The 19,914-nt window shown below is 36.0% G+C and overlaps 2 protein-coding genes across 2 annotated transcripts; both read right to left on the bottom strand.

Moving 5' to 3' along the window:
- Positions 1–613: 613 nt before the first annotated feature.
- LOAG_17296 (nucleolar protein 14) lies at positions 614–13,332 on the bottom strand (the record flags this gene model as incomplete). Its single annotated transcript, XM_020449957.1, has 27 exons — positions 614–865; positions 1,003–1,182; positions 1,286–1,432; positions 1,545–1,655; positions 2,073–2,137; positions 2,273–2,408; positions 2,567–2,850; positions 2,981–3,065; positions 3,265–3,463; positions 3,875–4,058; positions 4,239–4,340; positions 4,464–4,598; positions 4,803–5,010; positions 5,368–5,551; positions 5,803–5,923; positions 6,017–6,139; positions 6,266–6,361; positions 6,617–6,749; positions 6,925–7,113; positions 7,183–7,336; positions 7,416–7,503; positions 7,607–7,697; positions 8,035–8,140; positions 12,478–12,583; positions 12,799–12,885; positions 12,973–13,103; positions 13,278–13,332. The coding sequence occupies 27 exons, from the start codon at positions 13,330–13,332 to the stop codon at positions 739–741; spliced, it is 3,627 nt and encodes a 1,208-aa protein (XP_020306436.1). The 3' UTR covers positions 614–738.
- Positions 13,333–14,407: 1,075 nt separating this feature from the next.
- LOAG_05168 (kinesin motor domain-containing protein) lies at positions 14,408–19,598 on the bottom strand (the record flags this gene model as incomplete). Its single annotated transcript, XM_003140705.2, has 17 exons — positions 14,408–14,601; positions 14,878–14,972; positions 15,206–15,339; positions 15,503–15,634; positions 15,740–15,797; positions 15,876–16,141; positions 16,269–16,373; positions 16,444–16,557; positions 16,652–16,774; positions 16,919–17,029; positions 17,113–17,245; positions 17,433–17,566; positions 17,665–17,792; positions 18,184–18,376; positions 18,678–18,886; positions 19,167–19,246; positions 19,534–19,598. 17 exons carry the CDS (start codon positions 19,596–19,598, stop codon positions 14,438–14,440), a joined length of 2,244 nt encoding a protein of 747 aa, XP_003140753.1. The 3' UTR covers positions 14,408–14,437.
- Between the last annotated feature and the right edge of the window lie 316 nt (positions 19,599–19,914).

Here is a 19,914-nt window from a genome sequence, read left to right as displayed (position 1 = left end):
ACACATATATATATATATATATATATATATATATATATATATATTTAAAGTAGACTCACTACTTATTTGGCTGCCTGAATAGATTTAAAAGTAGGGAGCAAAAGATGGCGTGGGTCAAAGGTTAAGCATGAAGAATCAGCGAGTACCAAACATGTGTTGCATCGTTGCAAATCATGGATTCAAAAACACCGACAATCAGGACAAGCCAACAAATCGCCACTTACATCCTCACGCTTTCGAAGACCTTTCATTCCTTTGTCGTGAACAATTTGTTGGCTTATCTGAATTTCATTGTCTTCGTAGATTCAAAAAATCCGATTGTTTCTCAGAACCAATGTGTTTCTTTTAATAAAACCTTTGTGCTAATGAAAATTAAATATGCTACTAAAAATTTGCTAATGAAGACCCGCTGACCATAGGAAAAACGAATATATTTTCGGGAAAAAAATATGAATACATCACGAGAAATACAATACGAAAAAACTAATACCCTGAACAATATTGTACTTCCATCCTGGAAAATCTCCCTAACTAATACTCCACCACTCGATTTATAGCTTTTTCTGTTCCCACTGAGAATGATCAGTTGCAACAATTCATTACAAAGACATCTATTAAACTGTAGAAGAATCATCAAAATGATTTATTTGAATTGTAAAGAAATAAAAAGATAACAGTGACCTAGTAACTTCAACAACTCAGTGAATCTGTTCAAAAATTCTTAATCAGTAATGCTGTTCACAACTTGTGTTTCATGTGGGCATTCTTTTTGTATTCACTTTCCTGTCCTTGTAAAGTGGATATCAACCATTTCGTCTTTTCCTTCCGAACCTTATCATTTTCCAACATTTCCCGCCGTTTTTCTCTGGAAAATTAATTCAGATTGTGGTGAGATTTGCATTTTTTGTATTTCAGATATAAGCCAAAAAAGAATAACATAGATCAAATTTGAAACATTAAACATTAAACACATCAATATTAAAAACACATAACCATATATACCTATTTAAAAATTGATTGTCACGACGCAGTTCTCGAACTGTTCCGCGTAATTCTTTCTTGTACTTTTTAGTGAGTTGTTTGATTTCAACTTTTTCCGATTTCTTCGCGATCTTTTTTTCGCACTGTGCCTTTTTTATATCACGGTTTTCATCAAAACGTGGTTCCAACAGATTCAGCATTCTGAATTAAGGCATAATGATGCCAATAACTGATGAATGATCAGGTGATTGAGCAGTAATAAAACGACATAGACAGTGAGCAGATTTCCTGAGAAGAAACTGACTTTTTCTGTTTCATTGGCCGTTGGAGTTGTTTCAGTAAATTTCTTGAGGACTGAGCGGTGATAAATGATTCCAGAGCAGATAATTCCGTCAGCAACTGAGCCGGAAATAGATTACGCGGTAATCGCGACAGCAAGCCTAGCAATGGCCTGAAAATTCGATTCGCAAATATTCTAATTCCAGAATTTCCCCAATCAATTAATTTAAAAACACATAACTCATTTATTTACCATTTATACAAAAATATGAAAACTGAAACACCTGAAGATTATAGAGAAGCTGATAATATTGGAATAAATAAAGCTAAACCGACATAAAACGGTGAAAGCAATATTTAGAACACATAATCGATTCTTGTTGCTTTCTTCAAAGCTGAAAAATTTATTTGGAAAGGTTTGAAGAAAGAAACTGACTAAAAAACTGGATCCTCAATTTTTGACATTTAAAAAAAATTCACGATATATTTTCATTTTCACAATCAATTTAGTACAACTTTCTACCGACAACTCAAAGAACCAGTAAGTTAAAGTAAATGGTTTTACAATATTTTTATCAGAGGACTGATATGTGTCCAGCACGCAGCAATATCACTTAGGAGATGAATTTCATTAAATAACTGAAGTTTTATATAACAAGGAATAACAACCATCTAAAATAATAAACCACTACAACATTCTCCCGAATTTGCTCTTCTTCCTCAAGTTTTCATGTGACTAAGAATGTTACTTTTTGTTCGTTGCAAACCCAACTCCTGTGCCCACTATTGTTTTCAAAAAACTAACAACTTACCTATCTATATCATCAGCGAAAACTTGCGTTACATCTAGCTGGGAAGGTATTTCAATCGTTGAACACTGAAAATAATTGGTACTTAATTACAGACCAGTCCTTAAGTTCAAGACGGAAATATTAGAAGAAAACTGATTTGTTTCATTTAGAAAATTTATTAAATGGAGTAATAATTAAAATTAATCCCAGGATAAGCTAACATCGTCAGTAACAAAAAGCATCCTGCGATGTGGCAATGATATGGGAAAGGTTGCCATTGGACAACGTTCATCATCTCTGCTTTCAACTGCCATTAAAAAAATGCCATGAAGAAAAGCGATAACCTCCGGTAGATACCTGAAAATTATATTCACTGCATTACTTCTATAAAAAATAATAATTTTAATAATATAAAATTTAAGAAGCCATTGGGAATATGCAAATTCCTACTCAAATTCATTTCGCAAAGTTTGTTTGCTAGTACTTCTAAAATTAACACTGAGGAAAATTTTTACCTCTTACTTTCTTCGACAAATGAACTGAGCATTCTAACCATTAATAACATGCGTGTAATGTCTTTTATAGCACACATTCGTGCAGCTGAGATAAGACGGCATGCAAATGCAAGTGTTGGACTGACAACGGGATGAAACGCGTCACGCATTGGATACAAAGTTGAAACCAATTTCAGAAATGCAATAAAGCGAAAGGTAAACATTTCACGTGGAGCACTTGCATGTAGTGCATACTGTTGGCGTAGGAGAGCACGCATGCAACGTGCACTGTGCTCAATGTTGAACTAAAACAGAAAAGTGAAAAGAACAGGAACTCTTTCGTTACGGAAAAGTAGAATTTCAATAATCCAAATAAGTTCAACAAAGTAGGTTGGAAAAACTGAAGATTTCTTAAATAATATCTTAGAAACTTGCCTTCATCAAACAATATAATCCTCGTGATATATAACCAATCAAAGTTATTTTTACTACTCGTTCCTTGGATAAGTCATCGTAATACCTAAAAAACAAAGCTGGAGCTGTGAAATTTTATTGAAAGAATTTCTAATATTCAACACGAGCGAAAGTAACATCGGTAGCAAGAAATCACGAGATCAAGTGACTTAATCTTCTTTTTACTTTATTTTCGAGATGTATTTCACTAACCTCGCTATACCTACTTTATATCTGAGGAAAACAGAAAAAGGTAATTAAAATACCTGAGAAGAAGTGTAAATAACCGGCCAAGTTGTGATTTATTCCCTTCACGAAGACTTGGATGATACAGTTTTATTAGTCTTTTAATGATTACTTCACAGTTTGCATCATTCTCAGCATCCAGTAATTTTTTCAGACTTTCATATTTCTGAGGCAAATCAATCACAAAAGGTAATTCCCCATTTTCTGATCCTTTCCGAACTGCAACCAACGCTAATTTCGCAACTTATTGGAAATATGTATGTATGTAAATTGTAAATTAAAGTGCAGTTTTAAAAATCAGATACGCGTATACCTCTCATCAGAATTATAATCAACCTGATTTCCCTTCAAATTTCAACGCCGATGTTTTGGAAATCATCTGGTCTCAAGCGGTCCAATCATTTTTGATGTCCCAATACTTTTTTATACTTTGTTTTACCAATTCATCATACGGTCATATCACAATATTTTTTACTATCTACCGCGAAATCTCATATTCATGGTAGAACGGTATGATAACGAATGGCAGAAACATTGTACTAAATGTTCGCTAGCTAACTGTTTTCGAAAATTAATTGAACGAAATATCTGCAATCGTTCTAAATCTTAAATTGATAAGAAATAACAAACTTTTCGTTTCTGCATTTGCAGCAATGTTTTTTAAGCTAGATGGCGGTAAATTGATTTGTTCATCACCATTCACCAATGCATCAAAATCATCCTCTTCTTCGTTCTCATCCACTTCGTCGCTTTCGAATTCATATCCCTCATCCGATGATTCAGTACGAACTATTTTTATTCGTCCTTTTTTAAGCTAGAAGTGCAGCAAAATTTTTGGAATCAGAAAATCAAAGGATTACGAACAACATATTCCATGAATGATTACAGCACAGATCATTCCCCAAAACAACCGGAAGGGGCTTCTCGAAAAAAAAAAAACGCTGCACTTGCAGCAAATTACACGCAGTACAAATTTCAAACAGTGCAATCGCACCTTTTCTGCATTCATAAGCACACCTGAGCCATCGTATTTCACCACAAAATCTTCTTTATTACCAACAGTTCCTGATTTCTTTTTTGCTTCTCTGATATCGTCCTAGAAAATCTGTTATAAAATGTGTCATTCAATAGCAGAATGACGAAAAAAATCAAATTATTAAGTATATCAAAGAAACAAAATAATTACAATTCTTGGAAACAATGGAAAACCTTATCAAACCTTATCTATCCGGGCAAGACGAGCTTTTTCTTGTCTAACTAGCTTCTCACGCTCCTCGTATGCTATTTCTTCTTTTGTTTTCTGCCGTTCACTTGCTTCTCCTCTTTTTCCACTATCCATTTGAAGCTCATAGAACTGAAAAGCTCATACTGAAATCAAGCTTTTATTAAAAAAGTATGGAACCTTGAAAAGCGTACGGTGAAAAAAAGCAACAAATGAAATATAGTGACAATAACCAGCTTTTTTAAAGGTGTCTTTGGCAATTTTTTTGAACAAAGAGAATTAAATAATCAAAATCTGCAGGAAAAATAGGTACTCAGATTTGAAATATGAACTTACCAAATGGTCATAATCGTCTTTCTCAGGTCCACCCATACTTGATTTGTCTTTCACAGGCCTTACAAAAGTGGAAATAGCGTCTGTTTGCTGAATTTCATTCCACTTTTTATCTAATCTTTCTGTTGCATCTTCACGTTCATCACGAGCTAACTTTTTGTCGTAACGCTGTTGTTTTGTTTTTGCTATCAGTTCAGTAATAAAGTTTCGCCTGCTTATGACAAATACACCGTTAATTGGTCCAAAATAACATAATAAATTTTGAAAAACTTATCCCATTTAATAAAGATTTTAACAAAAAAAAGGAAAGAATAGATTGAACAGCTCTTCTCTTTATCAAATTTAATAGTGAAAAAAATGCAAAATACATGCCAGTTAAAACAAGAAGCAAAACACCTCCACCCTTTCTAATATCAAGCTTCCTCCTTAAAGAGGGATGGACGTGAATGTTTCGAAATGAATTAAAGAGAATATTAGATTTTCACGTGTAACATTTAAAAAAGAAGAAAAAAGGTTCTCTATTACTTATATTTTTGGATTTTCTAAATACAGTTCAAATTAGACTAACCTTTTGCTGGCTGTATCTTCCGTGAATGCTGCAACTCCACCACCAAAATGAATTGCAGCCACAGTACTCGCACCAATACTTCCTCCTCCTCTCGCTTCATCATCATCATCTTCATCGCTTAACATCGATCGATCATACTTCTCCACTTTGGCTAATTCTCGTCCCCTATGAGTCAATTTTTCTTCTGGAAAATTACGATTTGTTGCACGTGCTACAAATAAAAAAAAGATAAAAACCAAATGCAATAAACTGGTTAAATAGCTCATCAATCAGATCAGAAAAGGGCTTGAGCTAACCTGCTCATATATACGGATATTTGAAACAAATGAATCACCATCTTTTCTCATACAATATTTTGAACTAATAAAAAGTATTCCAATGTAGAAATGATGCCTGATATTTTGTCAAAGCTCATAGTTTTAAAACAATCTCTACCATTTGTTAGTTCTGAATTGGTTGCTTCGAAAATTTTTAAACGTTCTGCAGTGAATCGCTTCGAAATACATTCTTCATTATCCATCATGCTATTAGCTTCACCGATGCGCTGATCAATAATCTAAAAATGATACTTATAAAACATCCAAAACGCAAGGAAAAACAAATTCATCCTGCAGTTAATAATGAACTAGTAAACAGAAAAAGACCGTACCTTATTACGCTTCCCACGTTCCTTCCATTCCACAGCCAATGTCCTAGTCCTATTTTCAAAGGCCTTTTTCTTTGATAGCCCTGGTGCACCACACGCAGCTGATACTGCTTTTGTCCCGAGTATCTACAATATGCTCAGAACGAAATTTAAAGCACGAGACAAATCTATCTGGAAAGGAACTTGGCTTACACCCAAGAATCAAATTTGAATCTTTGAAACTATTAAATGCACTATTCTGATAAAATGTACCCTGTGCTTTGAACGATTGTATTTCAGTTCGAATGGATTCAGTTTCGCTGACTGAACAGTCGGCTTCTTCACTTTCCCATTAATTTTTTCATTATGCTGAAAACATATGTTCCATTTATAAAAAACCTATGAGGGTGTACACAACCAAACGCTATAATTATAAATGGTTTATCAATTTTCAGATGAAGAATTACGAATTAATACTACCAGTTGTTCTGTTTAAATATACGTTAAAAAGGTGATCGATATGAGGCTTATGTTAATTTGTGGACGTGTAGATAAATTATACATGATTTTACAAATAAATACAAATTCAATCCAATACACATCTTCTAGACAAATTTATTTAACACCGGATTTACAACCAGGGCAAATTTGCAATGACTCATGCAATAAAACATCACAGTCTATACAGAACGTCGATTTGCAATTCTTACAAACGAAACTTTTATCATCAAGTTGTCGGATACAAGCAAAACAGACCCTGAAAAAAACAGATCAGCATACGGGACACCTGACGTAAGTATGCACTGATGACCTCATACAGAAGTATTATGCCGAGAGCAAACCGCCCCAACTGTTTGCAACTTTTGCACGCAACGTGGCTACACATTGGTTCTATATTTCAAGGTTTTTGACCCAAAGAATGATAAAATTACCTTTCCGTTGTGTCGATTTCTTCAAAAGCTGGTAGTGGCAATAAATTATGCAAAGAACGCGCAAGTTGAGGTGCTGAGATTAAAGTTAATTTGCAGATTCGACACTCAACTGGTAAACTGCAATAACGTGCTCCGCACTGTGGACAGAAAAAACCTCTTCCACCCGATGGCCGAATCTCTGACTGATGGCTGAAATTAACCAAGTTTATTTTTGAAAATGGGAACTCTTATATGAAGACATATTGAGAGCAAACTCACCATAAACAAAATGAAGGGGAATCTATGCTTTCGTGGGCTGGAAAACCCATTCGAACAACGCTGCTTTCCGCATTTCGACTAGATATAGGAGGATTCGCATGCTCATTCAAAATCACCTCGAAATGAGTACTATCCAGTATTACGTTGTGACATCCTTAAATTACGAAAACTTTGAACGATTTCACTGAAACAAAATCTGGAAAAAGAGGATTTTAGGGGGTGAAAACACTCACCTGATGTAGCAGAACAAAGTTTCCTGAAGATGAAAACTTCCGCACTGAGGGAAATCACTGAACAACGTATGTGATACCTTTTCAGTAACTGAAATGAACATTTAAAATAATCGCGATGTAAGGTAACTTAACAGCAAAAGGTCTTACTCAAGCCCAATTTAGCAAAGAAACAAAAAAAAGTTAGAAGAAACCTCAAATGTGCCAAAAATATTTGAAGGATCACATGTTGAAAGACTTGCCACGATCAATATTACCTCTCGACTAGCGTAACCCGGATAACTACTGAAATTTAGGAATTTATGCACTCTGCTCATACAATATGCATTAAATTCAAAGACTTGTTGACTAGTCACCAAATCCGAGAACTGGGTTCTTTATCACTGGTGCTTAATTGTGTCATATCTAAAGTTGGTGTATTTCCCACATATCAATGAATAATACGTATATTAAATTTACTAGAACATTTTTTTTAGTCATGCATGTATTTCACATCACAACCTTATTAGTTAAATGCAAATTACATACCCAACTTTCATCATATATTAGTGAATGGATTTGAAATTTCTGCAATTATTAAAAAATTTCTAAAAAAACTGCAGAATTCTAATAGTGGCCTTACTGTAGACTTTTAATAGCGGCCATCAAACTGTTATGCAATGAAAACTCCCCATGGCACAACACTTCCGTTATCGTCGATAAGGATTCCTTCACTAAGCGAACATTACCTGGAACAAATCGACAATTAACAATTTAATCAACTTGTGCTCAGATTTAGCTTACTTACTGAAACGTTATAAATTTTAATATTACAGTATTAGCATACTGCAATATTATCAACGGACACCCTCTGTCACGAGAGAGAAGCCTGCGTGCCCTTATGAGGTTGTGAGCTATGTTGGCAGTGGCAAATGTCTCTGGTGGGACCTCCCATGCCAGACAATTTTCAACCGAAGAGTTAGATAGTGTATCCACGGGGAGGATGGGAAAGCTAGCTCCCGCAACAACCCTAGAAGAAGGTTAACTTTGATCCCAAACCCAAGCAGATGCAGCTCATTTAATCCTACAAAGTCATCCATCTCAGAGTAGGATAGTCTAACTAAACCTACTTCCTAAGGTCCTAACTTACATACCCAACTTTCATCATATATTAGTGAATGCATTTGAAATTTCTGCAACTATTAAAAAATTCCTAAAAAACTGCAGAATTCTAATAGTGGCCTTACTGTAGACTTCTAATAGTGGCCATCAAACTGTTATGCGCTGCGCTGAAGGACTTCGCTGTTACCATCCAAGCTTTCTAGGACCTGACAGATAAACCTTAGGAGGGAAGGGTGAAGCCAGCTCCGCGCACGCTGTGCCTCACCTAAAAAATCCTCAGCGCAGTCTTGACGGATATAAATACTTTTGTAAAGTCCTGTAGCGACAGACGAGGGACGAAACGCCAAGTGATAAAATATAGCTGCAGAGTTACGCCGCATGCAGGCGGTTCAGGACACTGGTCGCTCAAGACTGACTCCGAAGATGATAGTCTTGATCGGTACTTCTGAATAATCCAACAGCCTTTTTCAAGGACACGTGCTGTTTGCTTCATACGGAAAGGTGTTAAAAAAGATGGCCTAACCCAAGCTCATCTCCATCCTTTATTCGGTTGGCTAACCGCGGCCAACGGGTATCTTCTGATGCGCACAGATGACAAAAACACAAAGGGAGACACTGCCTCCAAAGGCGCGTTCAGACTGACAATCACATGTTGGAACAACAGAACCATGTTTGGTAGAATTATTCCACTCTGATTATTCATTAATTATAACGATTCAACATCGACATTGCTGCTCTCAATGAAGTTCGTCTCCATGAGGACATAAACTAAAAGAACATAATGCCGGCTACACAATCTACTGGTCAGGCAAACCCAAAGCCGACAGAAGTTGGCTTTATAGTTGAAAACTCCACCGCTTCCATACTTGAAAATTTGCCAACAGTTCATTCCATCACATTATGTCCTTACATCTTCCACTACGTAATAAAGAAGTTGCTGCTTGTTGTATGCCCCAACTCTGCAAGCTGACCCTGGGAAAAAGACAAATTCTACACCGACCTGCGTCATCTCATCCAAAAAGTTTCTGCAGATGATAAGGTCATAATCTGATGACCAGAAATGCATGGGCAGTATGGGCGTTAGCTTTCGGCAACCATCCTAGGAGAACAGCTTTGATCCGAGGCAGATGGAGTTCGTTTAGTCTTGTAAGAATCCGTCTTGTATAAGTTGCAAAACTCCATCTAGAAAAGGATATCCTAACCAAACCTACATCCTGCGTACTTCGCTGCACTATCCAAGCTCACTAGACCTAGCAGATGAACATAATCCTCGATGGTTTTGACGCCAGAATTGGAAAGAACTCCGAATTTGGAAAGGATAGTAGGCAAGCTTGGTACTGGAAACCGCAACAACAACGGACGGCCCCTGTTAGCTTTGTGCAGAGCAGCAACTCACCATAACAAACGCTATCGTTTAGCAAAAAGAGAGCTTAAAGATAACCTGGATACATCCTCGACCCAAGCACTGGCACTTCATCGAATATGTTTTACTGTGCTAGAGAAACGTTCACGATGTTCGTCATACTTGTATGATGTCTAGTGTAGAATGTCAAACAGAATACCGTCTTAAATGCAAACTTGACCTCCGCTTTAAACCAAAACCTGAGAGAGGGATGAAATCCCAATGAGGAGACTCAACCACGTAAACTTTCAAGGTAGACTTGAAAACTACCCAGTAGATCCCTCTCTTGAAGCATTTTGGTAACATATTAAAAAGAGAATCCTAAAGTCTTCCGTGGAACTCACAGAATTCTTTTCCAAGATAACAAAGACTGATTTGATGAAAACAATCAAGAGATCCAAAAATTATTGACAAAGAAGAGAACCACTCACTAAGCATATCCCACTCGGTCATCTTGCCCTGTAAGAGAACCAGCCTTTCCCCTTCCGCCTTGTAAGCAATAACCTTCAGCAGAAACTTCGAGACATCCAGAACAAGTGGTGGGTCAACCTAGCAAAAAACATCCAGCTATGTGCAGATTAGGTGATTAAAGAATTCTATGAGGCTCTGAAAGCAGTATACGAGCCTACACAGCATGTTCGAAGATCCCTAATCAGCGCAAATGGCCAAATGCTCACGGACAAAATCTCAATTCTGAATCGATGTATGAACATTTTCAGACTTTCTACAGTGCTAATCATATAGTCCAAGGCTCAGCAATTCAGCACATTACATAACAGCAGGTTAAAAACGAATTGGATATAGCCCCACTACGGCAGGGACGTTTAAGGCTATACAGCAGGTGAAGACTGGCAAAACAGCTAGGGTTGATAGTATCCCACCTAAGGTTTGGCAGCGTGGAGGTCAAACACTTCATGCCAAGTTTCACAAGCTTATTGTGCGATGTTAAAAAAAAGGCAAACTACCACCAGATCTCCATAATGCAATAATTATCACCCCGTATACATCAGAAAGGAGTATAATCAAACTGCTCGAATCACCAAGGCATCATCTGCTCTCTATTGCTGGCAAAATCCTTGCAAGTATACTTCCGAACAGATCGATACCCGCTTTATCAGAAAAAGTTCTACCTGAGAGCTAATGTGGCTTCAGAGCAAATAGGAGTATCACTGATATGGTATTTGTCCTCCGAGAACTACAAGAGGAATGCAAAGAACAAAACAAAGATCTTTATATAACTTTTGTAGACCTCACCAAAGTCTTTGAAACTGTAAATAGAAAAGTCCTATGGCAGATCTTGGAACATTAAGGTGTCCTCCAAAGTTCCTAAAATGATCATACTATTATATGCGAATCAACCGGGTAAAGTCTAGATATAACGATGCACTCTCACAGCCTTTCCTAATAATTAATAGGATAAAGTAAGGCTACGTTCTTGCATCAATTCTCTTCACAATCTACTTCAGCATGATGCTCCAAAAGACTACGGTAAAGAAAATGGCATTTACATTCGATATCGTACGTCGATGGAAGCCAATTCAACCTAGGATCACTGAAGACCAATAGCAAGATGTTAAATTACCACATTCGAGAGTTACTGTTTGCCGGTGATGAGGCCCTCGTCGACCACACAGAAGCAACTCTGCAGCGCTTAATATCTTGCTTTGCAGAAATTTTTGGATTAAAGCTCAGCTTAAAAACAGAAGTTTTCCATAAAAGATTTGCTGCGGTAAGTGTCTGAAGATAAGTACAAAGGCTAGTGTCCATAAAGTCTCTGTACTGTCTATATGGATTTTACATGGATCTGAATTTTGGGTAATCTACTGTCATCACCTGCGACTCCTCGGAAACTTCCACCAGCGCTCCCTCCGTATACTCCCAAATATCCATTGTCTAACCACGTGTTTAATGTTACTGTTCTTGAACGGGATGAGGTCATCAATATTGAGGCCATGCTATTGAGTATGCAGCAACATTGGGCTGGGCGAGTCTTTAGGATCAATGATCACCGCCTTCCTAAGATTCTGCTCTTTGGTGAACTCGCAACCGGTTTCTTCAAAAACCCCAAAGAGGAGAAACGAGAACTCCCTGAAATAATAAGTCAGCCTTAACCATACAGACTACCATTAATGGTCCATTCTGTCCTCAGATCGGTAGACGAGGAGACACACCCACAACGCTACTGCTTCCTTTGAGAATACACGCAGAATTAGGTTCAAGGAGAAAAGATAAAGCAAAAAACAAAACCGTACCTCACCAATACCGCTTAACAGGGATTTCCACTGTGCCCTTTACAACTGTACTTCCCTATCCCGCAGTGGCGTTTTTACCATCACCGCACTTGCAACAAGCAAATATATAGCCCTTCTCATATCTTCATTCATGAAGTCTAGCCACGATGACTACATACAGAAATAATGTATTGTGAAAAAGTATTGAAATGATTTCTGCTCATGATTATGCTTCAAATCAATCATTACAATTTAATCTTTTCTTATGTATGCATGATGGAATTGAAAAATAGTCAACGAAAAATCCGCTAAATGTAAACAATTAACTAACCAGTAAGAGGAATCAGGCATTCGGCTCGTTTATCTTTGCAAACTACAATACCCACTTGCGAAATAGGGTTTTGCTCTGAAAACTTGTCGAGAAACTGGTTTAAAGCCTGGAAATCAAATTTAACTATAATTTAAACCGTTGTTCGTAATATAAGCCGTTCGTGTTAATTTCATAAACCTCAAATTCTTTGATTTGAAACAAAGTAAGAAGGCCGTTCAATTTCAATATGCAGTTGATTTCAATATCTCGAATTTCTCAATAAGTTTTGATAGATACTTGACTGAAAAAAACAACCGAGAAAAAAGTTGTTATGAAAACTACCTTAATCGTAACAGCAAGACGTGAAGGTGGTATTGATTTATCAGCCATTGAAAATGAACAATCAATGACTAGATACAAATAACGCATCTATAAGATTACATATTTCATCGAAATTTCAGATATTCGTGAAGTCCAGAATTTAAAAAAGGAATATAACAGAAATAAATTACTTACAATTCCCAAGCGGACTTTAGCCGGCCGATTATTAAGACGTTTTTTCCGTTTTGTATCAAGTATCAGCTTAGCCACTGATTTCTCAATTGAACCACTTTCATCTTCATGCAGTACATCCCGGATATTCAACCCTGAAACCTACATATGTTAGAATATTGGCTAGTATTTAGTAGCCGGTCATCCTTGAAATCCCGAACTGTTAACTATCAAGTCCATTCTTTCTAAGGAAAAAAAAAACTTCTATAAGATATAATGTGAAATACATCTATGTTAGCTTAGTTAAATAAACAAAGTAATGATCATACCGTCCGCATAATCCACTTCCCATGTATAACCTTCCGGTTCGTCATCATCGTTCATTGTAAATTGTATTTTTCTTAATTAATTAAAATATGGTCCTGAAAACTATCTGCCTTTTAGGAATTTATCGTAAACAGTAGAAGCCAAGCAAACACGGAAACTGACCGGATCAAACCTTATCGGATACAATGCGTAACGAAACAAAAAACCCGAACGATAACACATGTCCAAAGCTTCCAAAACCGGTTTAAGAACAGAGTTAACTATGAAATCCGTTAAATCTTAACATTCCTTGGTCACGCTATACACACCACACCACCTGATTGGTGTATATTGCCTGCATTTCGCATAGGACGACACTATGTAGTTCGTTTCCAATTTTCCAATTTTGCGTTAGAGTACTGTGAAAAGATACCTCACACTACATGAGAACCGTAACGCATTAGTTGAATGACGAGATTGAATGCTGCACGATCCTTCTAGCATTTCGAAAGGTGATGCTTATCACGTTAGCATTTTACAGAGGTTGTTTCCGTTACAGTTCGTAATGCTACCATTTTCCCATTACAAGAGATCAGCTACCACTCGTAATGCCTAAGATATGACGTAAGTTTAGGAAATGAAATAAATACAAGTCGATCATTTTGTATCATGAAGCCATCAGTAGAAGCGAAGACTTAAAAATGGATTTCTATCAACGTCCAGGAATGAATTGAGAAAATTTCATCGGAGAAGAGACTGCTGGACAGAGAAAATTGTTAATCACACATAGTTTATCAATTACTGTATACATACAGACAGTTTACTTGGACAGCATTATACATTTCAAAAATGTTGAAAGAAGAAATATTTTGGAGAAAATTGCTTCATCCTGCATCATTTTTTAGATTTAAAAAAATCCCTTCTTCCTGAACTTAATTTGTGCATAAGCCGAATAATCTGTTATCTTTACTAATCTGTTAATACATTTAGGATATGCAGTATATTAAGAGATAGAAAACACTGAGGGCGTTGTAAATTCAAATTCTCTTTAGAAAAAAAAGCTCTAAGTTTCACACCACTGCATCGTAAGGCCTCTTTTTCTCAATCATTCCTTCTCTCTTCCATTCCACTTCGGTTCCCTTCCATATAAATCCGTAAGTCTACATAAATTAGGGTTCAGTCATCACTGAGTTTTGCATTCTGGATAATTTTTTACTGGTGTCGATCTTGACGAATCTATTTCTACCGCATATCGATCTTTTCGCACTATTTGAGCGTTAACACAATTAATTGGCTTGGAGAGTAAATTATCATTATCATCCTCCCCAAATCGTCCTTTTTCTGCTACTGAAAAGAATTGGTCAAGTTTTTTAATAGAAAATATTCCAGCATTCCATCTAATTACATCATAGAAAAGAAAGAACACTACGGTTAAGAAAAGCCCAAAAAAGACAATTATCGCCTTCTTGGTAAGTTGTTGCATTCAAATATTAAACAGATCTCGAACTCACTTTTTCAAGCTTACAAACAATAAACTCTTTGTTCCTTACTTTCTTCCCTTTTTTTTGTCCTGGTTCATTATTTTCAAAGCAACAGTGCTGCGTAAAACCTTAAATGACTTACTATTTTCCTGTTTATTAGTTATCCGGCGTAATTCCAGTAATAGCCCGCTAATTTTTCGATCCTTTGAAGCAATCTCTCTTTTCATCTCGCGTGCCCTGCAATTCATGATTATTGTTGGTTATAAATACGTGTAGTAACTTACCGTGAATGAAATAAAACGTGTTACATTGCAATAGTAGAGGTACAATTCCAGAAAATTTTATCGTCGAGACCGAGGCTAGAGTTCATGCGGCAGTTACAACAGTAATAATTACATATATGAAGCGGTAGAGAAATTTCTCGAAAATTCTTTGGAAAAAGTTTGCAAAATTGGAAAATATGAACTTACTCTTTTTCCTTCTTTTGAATTTCGTTTTCTAAACGAAATATATTTTCCTTATTTTGTATATCTATGGCATTGGAAGCCATCATTGAATCCTTCATTTGTACAATCTCATTCCGAAGTGCGGCAACTACCGATAGCTGCAAACAATAGTCTCTATCCGTAAATTTGAAAATATTACAATTTCATACTTATCTATCCCCAGTCAATGATACTCTCAACTGTCTCTTTAGTTTAAATTTTAGTTTATTAGTTTTAGCCAAAACAATTCAACTGTTAACAAAAATAACTGTGAAGACATACATTTTCATCATTCATTTTCTGCGTTTCGTATATTTGCTCCCTTAATTCCGTTTCCTTACTATCGGCATCATCACATTGCTTCTCCAGCCAATCTATATCCCGGTTTCTGCTACGCAATTCCTCCTTCAGATCCTAAGATTTTAAAAGATTTCTATCCAAGAGGAAAAAAACCGAGAGAAATTTAAAATTGACTGTGATAGAAACTTCACAAGAGGAAAACGAAAAACAATTTTTTACCTCAATTTCTGCTTTCAGCTCACCAACTATAGCTTCCAAATCAATCACTTTCTTTCTACTGAAATAATAGTTGAATTTTGCAGCACCACTCATTTAAATATCGTTGATAAATTCTAAAGGAAATAGGAAAACATACAGCTTATTCAATGAAGTTGCCTGTATACTCTCAATGTCTTCTTTTTCCCCACAACTTGACGAATCATCCTCACTCATTTTTTGAGTGACTGCAAAGTTTTCTGTGGATAGCTTGTCATCTTCGACAGTACGGTTTAGCACAGGTGGCCGTTGATCCTCAAAGTCATCAGCCGTTTTGATGATTGTGGATTCAGTTCCGCTTACTTGATTAGTACCCTGATTTGATGCTTGAAAATCAGCTGCAATATCTGCTTCATCACCATCGAGCTGAATACAACTCAATGTATAGAATGATAAACTACAAATATGGATTTTTGAGTGTAAGGTATTCTATGGAATTGATGTAGATCAGAAAAATAAGAAAATTCAATAGGAAAAAATCTCGAAAGTTTACTCGCAAAGTCGTAAATGCAACCACTGATGCATCATAAAAAGTTGTATCTGGTTGCTCTGGCATTTCATTAACAGCACCAACTTTCGATTCCGCCGCAACAGGATTCTGTAATTTAAATTGACTACCTTTCTTGTGGTTTCCCAATGAACAATACAAATTATTACGATGGATTTACCTCATACAACTGAACGCTCGGACCCGAATTCCTATAAGGCAGAAGCGAATCTGCACCTGGACGAACCCAGTTACCACCCCACGTTTGTCTTCTAGCACGGCGATCATTGTGTTTCTGAAATTTGAATTTGAATTTTCAAGATGCCAAAAATTATAAATTCAAGGAAACTTGCCTGCTGATACTCGCACCCTATTCAACAATAACTTACTTGAGTAGATTGTGGAAGCATTCGACTTGAAAGAATACATTTTCTCAAACGTTCGACTTCCTTGCTTAATTCGATGTTTTTATTTATTAATTCAAGCTCTACAGTCTCGTTTTTCCGATTTTCCTGAAAAGCTATTGGAGAACCGTTCACGATATTACTGAAATAGTCTGTGAGGGAATAATCACTTAAGCTAGGCGAAACTTAAGACTAAACTCTAAATTAAACAAATCCGGCTTTCACTGTATCAGAAAAAGTAGCATTTAAAACCTCCAATTCGGCTTTTAAGCGTTCAATGGTCTGAATATATTGCGTTAGCATTCCTTCAGCATTCCAATTCTTCCGTGGTTTATTCTTTATCTTCTTTGCACGTACGGCAAACTATAATCCAAGTTTTTTTGAAAAACATTTCCGAAAAAGTTGCCTAAAATGGAGTTTTCGTTAACAGCTGAATTTAAACTAACCCTGAGCGTTTGTAAGGTTTGCATAACCTCGGTAGGTGAAGCAGTGCAGATTATTAACGTTCGCGCATTACCACCCAAGGAACTCTTCAATAAACGTGTTAACTTCGAGTCACGAAAATTGACATGACTATTCCTAAACTGATCATTATTGAAAAAAACACAAACCAAAAAATATTTACTCCCTTCAAAAAAGATACATATGAAAGTATGTTTTTTGATTTTTGCATTTGCACATCCACTCGCATAAAAAGGATTTATGACCCAATAAAAGGAAATAATCCTTTGCGATATTGTTTGCTGAAAAATACCATCCAACTTACCCTTTTTCACTCAATTGATTTATAACTTTTTGTAAGGCCAAGAGACTGGTGTTTATTTTACCACTTTCTTTTAAGCGATCACCGTCTCCTCCCGATTGCTTTGCACTTTCACTACCGGCTAAATCCACCACATTCTGAAATTTGCCACACCCAAAACATCTAATTTGCAAATTTTCAAAGTTTCGTTGTACTACCTGTCTATTTACATCAAACAAGCTAGAGCGAAACTTACCAAAAATGAAATATAAGAAGAGGAATCTGAAGCAACAGCATCGTCATAGCATTCGATTACAAAACGAAGAATGACATGTGATCGTGATGAACGTTCATTCAGAGCAGTTTCACCAATTACACGATTAGCTAAAATAATTAAAATCATCAGGATTCTGGAAAACAATAAATTTTGCTCCTTATCAAGCAAATATTATTGATCTTACTTAGAAATGCTTTAAACTTTATAATTATGATTTTTCAGCATAAAACAAAACCAAAAAAGATTAACAAAGAGTGAGATATCTCTGTGCTCCTGGTAACATGGACAAGCTCGAACTGCTCACCACAGAAGTTACCATTACCACTTTCGCTAATACACTTAATATTTCTGATCTATTTTTGGCATTTGAAAAAAAAAAAGACCAGAATTATACCAACAAAGAAAATAAGCAATGTTTATGACTAACCATACTGTAATTTTGCAAACAACTTCTAGTCTTTTTCTGATCCACTTTGCTTGGAAAAGTAAAAAAAATACCAAATGCTCGTTGGATCAACATTGCGACACCATCCTTGCAAACAATAACTTCTTCTCGTAGACCATCCACCACGGTTTTTTCTTTGAATTCTTTTATCGGTAAATCGGCGACTGAATCAGACAGCAAATCTCGCACTTTTTCGTTATAAATTTCAATACACGATATGCGCAACATATACCGTTTACCACTTCCCTGAATTGCAAAACTTTTGCTTCTGATTTCTCATTAAAAAACGCGGATATGTTTTAACTAGATATCTTTCCCTACATTTGAAAAAATCAAAAACAATACTTCATGGTGTAAGTGCTTTATTAAACTGGAAGATCTATGCAAGCCTTGATACGAATTTTTAGACTGTAACAATGCCTGGCGTTTAGTTCTCCAGCAACTCTGTTAAATGCTTTTTTGGAAGAAAGTAGCCTTATATTTCGCATCCTTTTGCCAAATACAAAACATTATATTTTGTTTCATTTATATTTCATCCACAACCCACTTCCAAAATCTTTGCAAAAATTGTGTCAAGCGCCATTTGAACAATTCCCTCTGCATTATCCGTACCAAACATTGTGTATGTTTTACCAGACGCAGTTTGTCCATACGCAAATAAAGTCCCGTTGTAACCGGCCATAGCTGATTCTACTACATCTTTTGCTGAATTAATATAGACATCCTGTGTTCGATCTACTTCGCGGTATACCTGATCTGGAAAGCATGATTTGAAAAGCAAAATTTTTTTTCCTGATCAGGTTTACTCATAAAAACATTTGAACTAATTTATTCTTGAACAAATTTTCCTCTGAAGATCAAGCCAACATCTACTCATTCTCAAGGAAGTTTACAAATCCGTTCAAGTAAGCGATATAATCCTACCCCATGCTAGCTAAATTTAATCCAATAGCGAGTTTACATCGCATGACCAGAAACTTTCCAATCACAAGAATTTTTTTAATTAATTTGTGAATTTCAAATTAACACGATTTACCGAAAGTGTAGCTTTTTTCGTCTCCATCAACAATTGTATTATCATCGATAACTTTCCAATATATTTCAGCTGCTGATTCCCTGTAAGATGAATGCAGGTGATGCTCTCGAAGTTGCTTTCAAGTAACACTGATAACTTTTTCCGTAAAATAAAGAAGAAAATCCTATTTTAAAAAGCTTTAAAATATTTCCGCAAAGGATTTCTTCTATCTTCAAAAAGTAACCCCTATCAAAAAAAGACTACTTATTCATTTAATTTTAACACAAGGACCCAAATTTGCAAGAATACTCAAACAAAAAGATTCTCAGCCACAATTGATCTGTTGAATGACAGTAAGAATCTGTAAATAAATGAATAATTGCGAAACCTTGCAAGAGGAGGTCGCATTCTGACGACCACTTTAATGCTATCTTCCACGACATCAGTTTCCATAATTATCCCTCTCTAAAAGTATAATTGATAGTGAGAATGACTGCTCCAAAAGCATTATCGATTGAAAAAAGACTTACAAAAACCCACGAAGTGCCTGTCAAAAGTAAATACTTGAAGATCGATGAAATCGCGAGAAAAACAATCAAAATTGGCTTTGAAGAAAGAATCAGATCTCAGAAATACTGACTGAATAGTGACCTATCCAAGTGCACAATTTCATAAAGTAAAAAAGTTTACCTTTGAGAATTCTCAAGCACCAGTATCTGAACCGAGCTTTACAAGGCAAAATGATTCAATAAGTCATCCTTCTTTAATT

The sequence above is a fragment of the Loa loa genome, assembly GCF_000183805.2.
Source record: "Loa loa unplaced genomic scaffold supercont3.59, whole genome shotgun sequence".
Classification (NCBI taxonomy): Eukaryota; Metazoa; Nematoda; class Chromadorea; order Rhabditida; family Onchocercidae; genus Loa; species Loa loa.
This window is presented reverse-complemented; position numbering and strand designations above follow the sequence as displayed.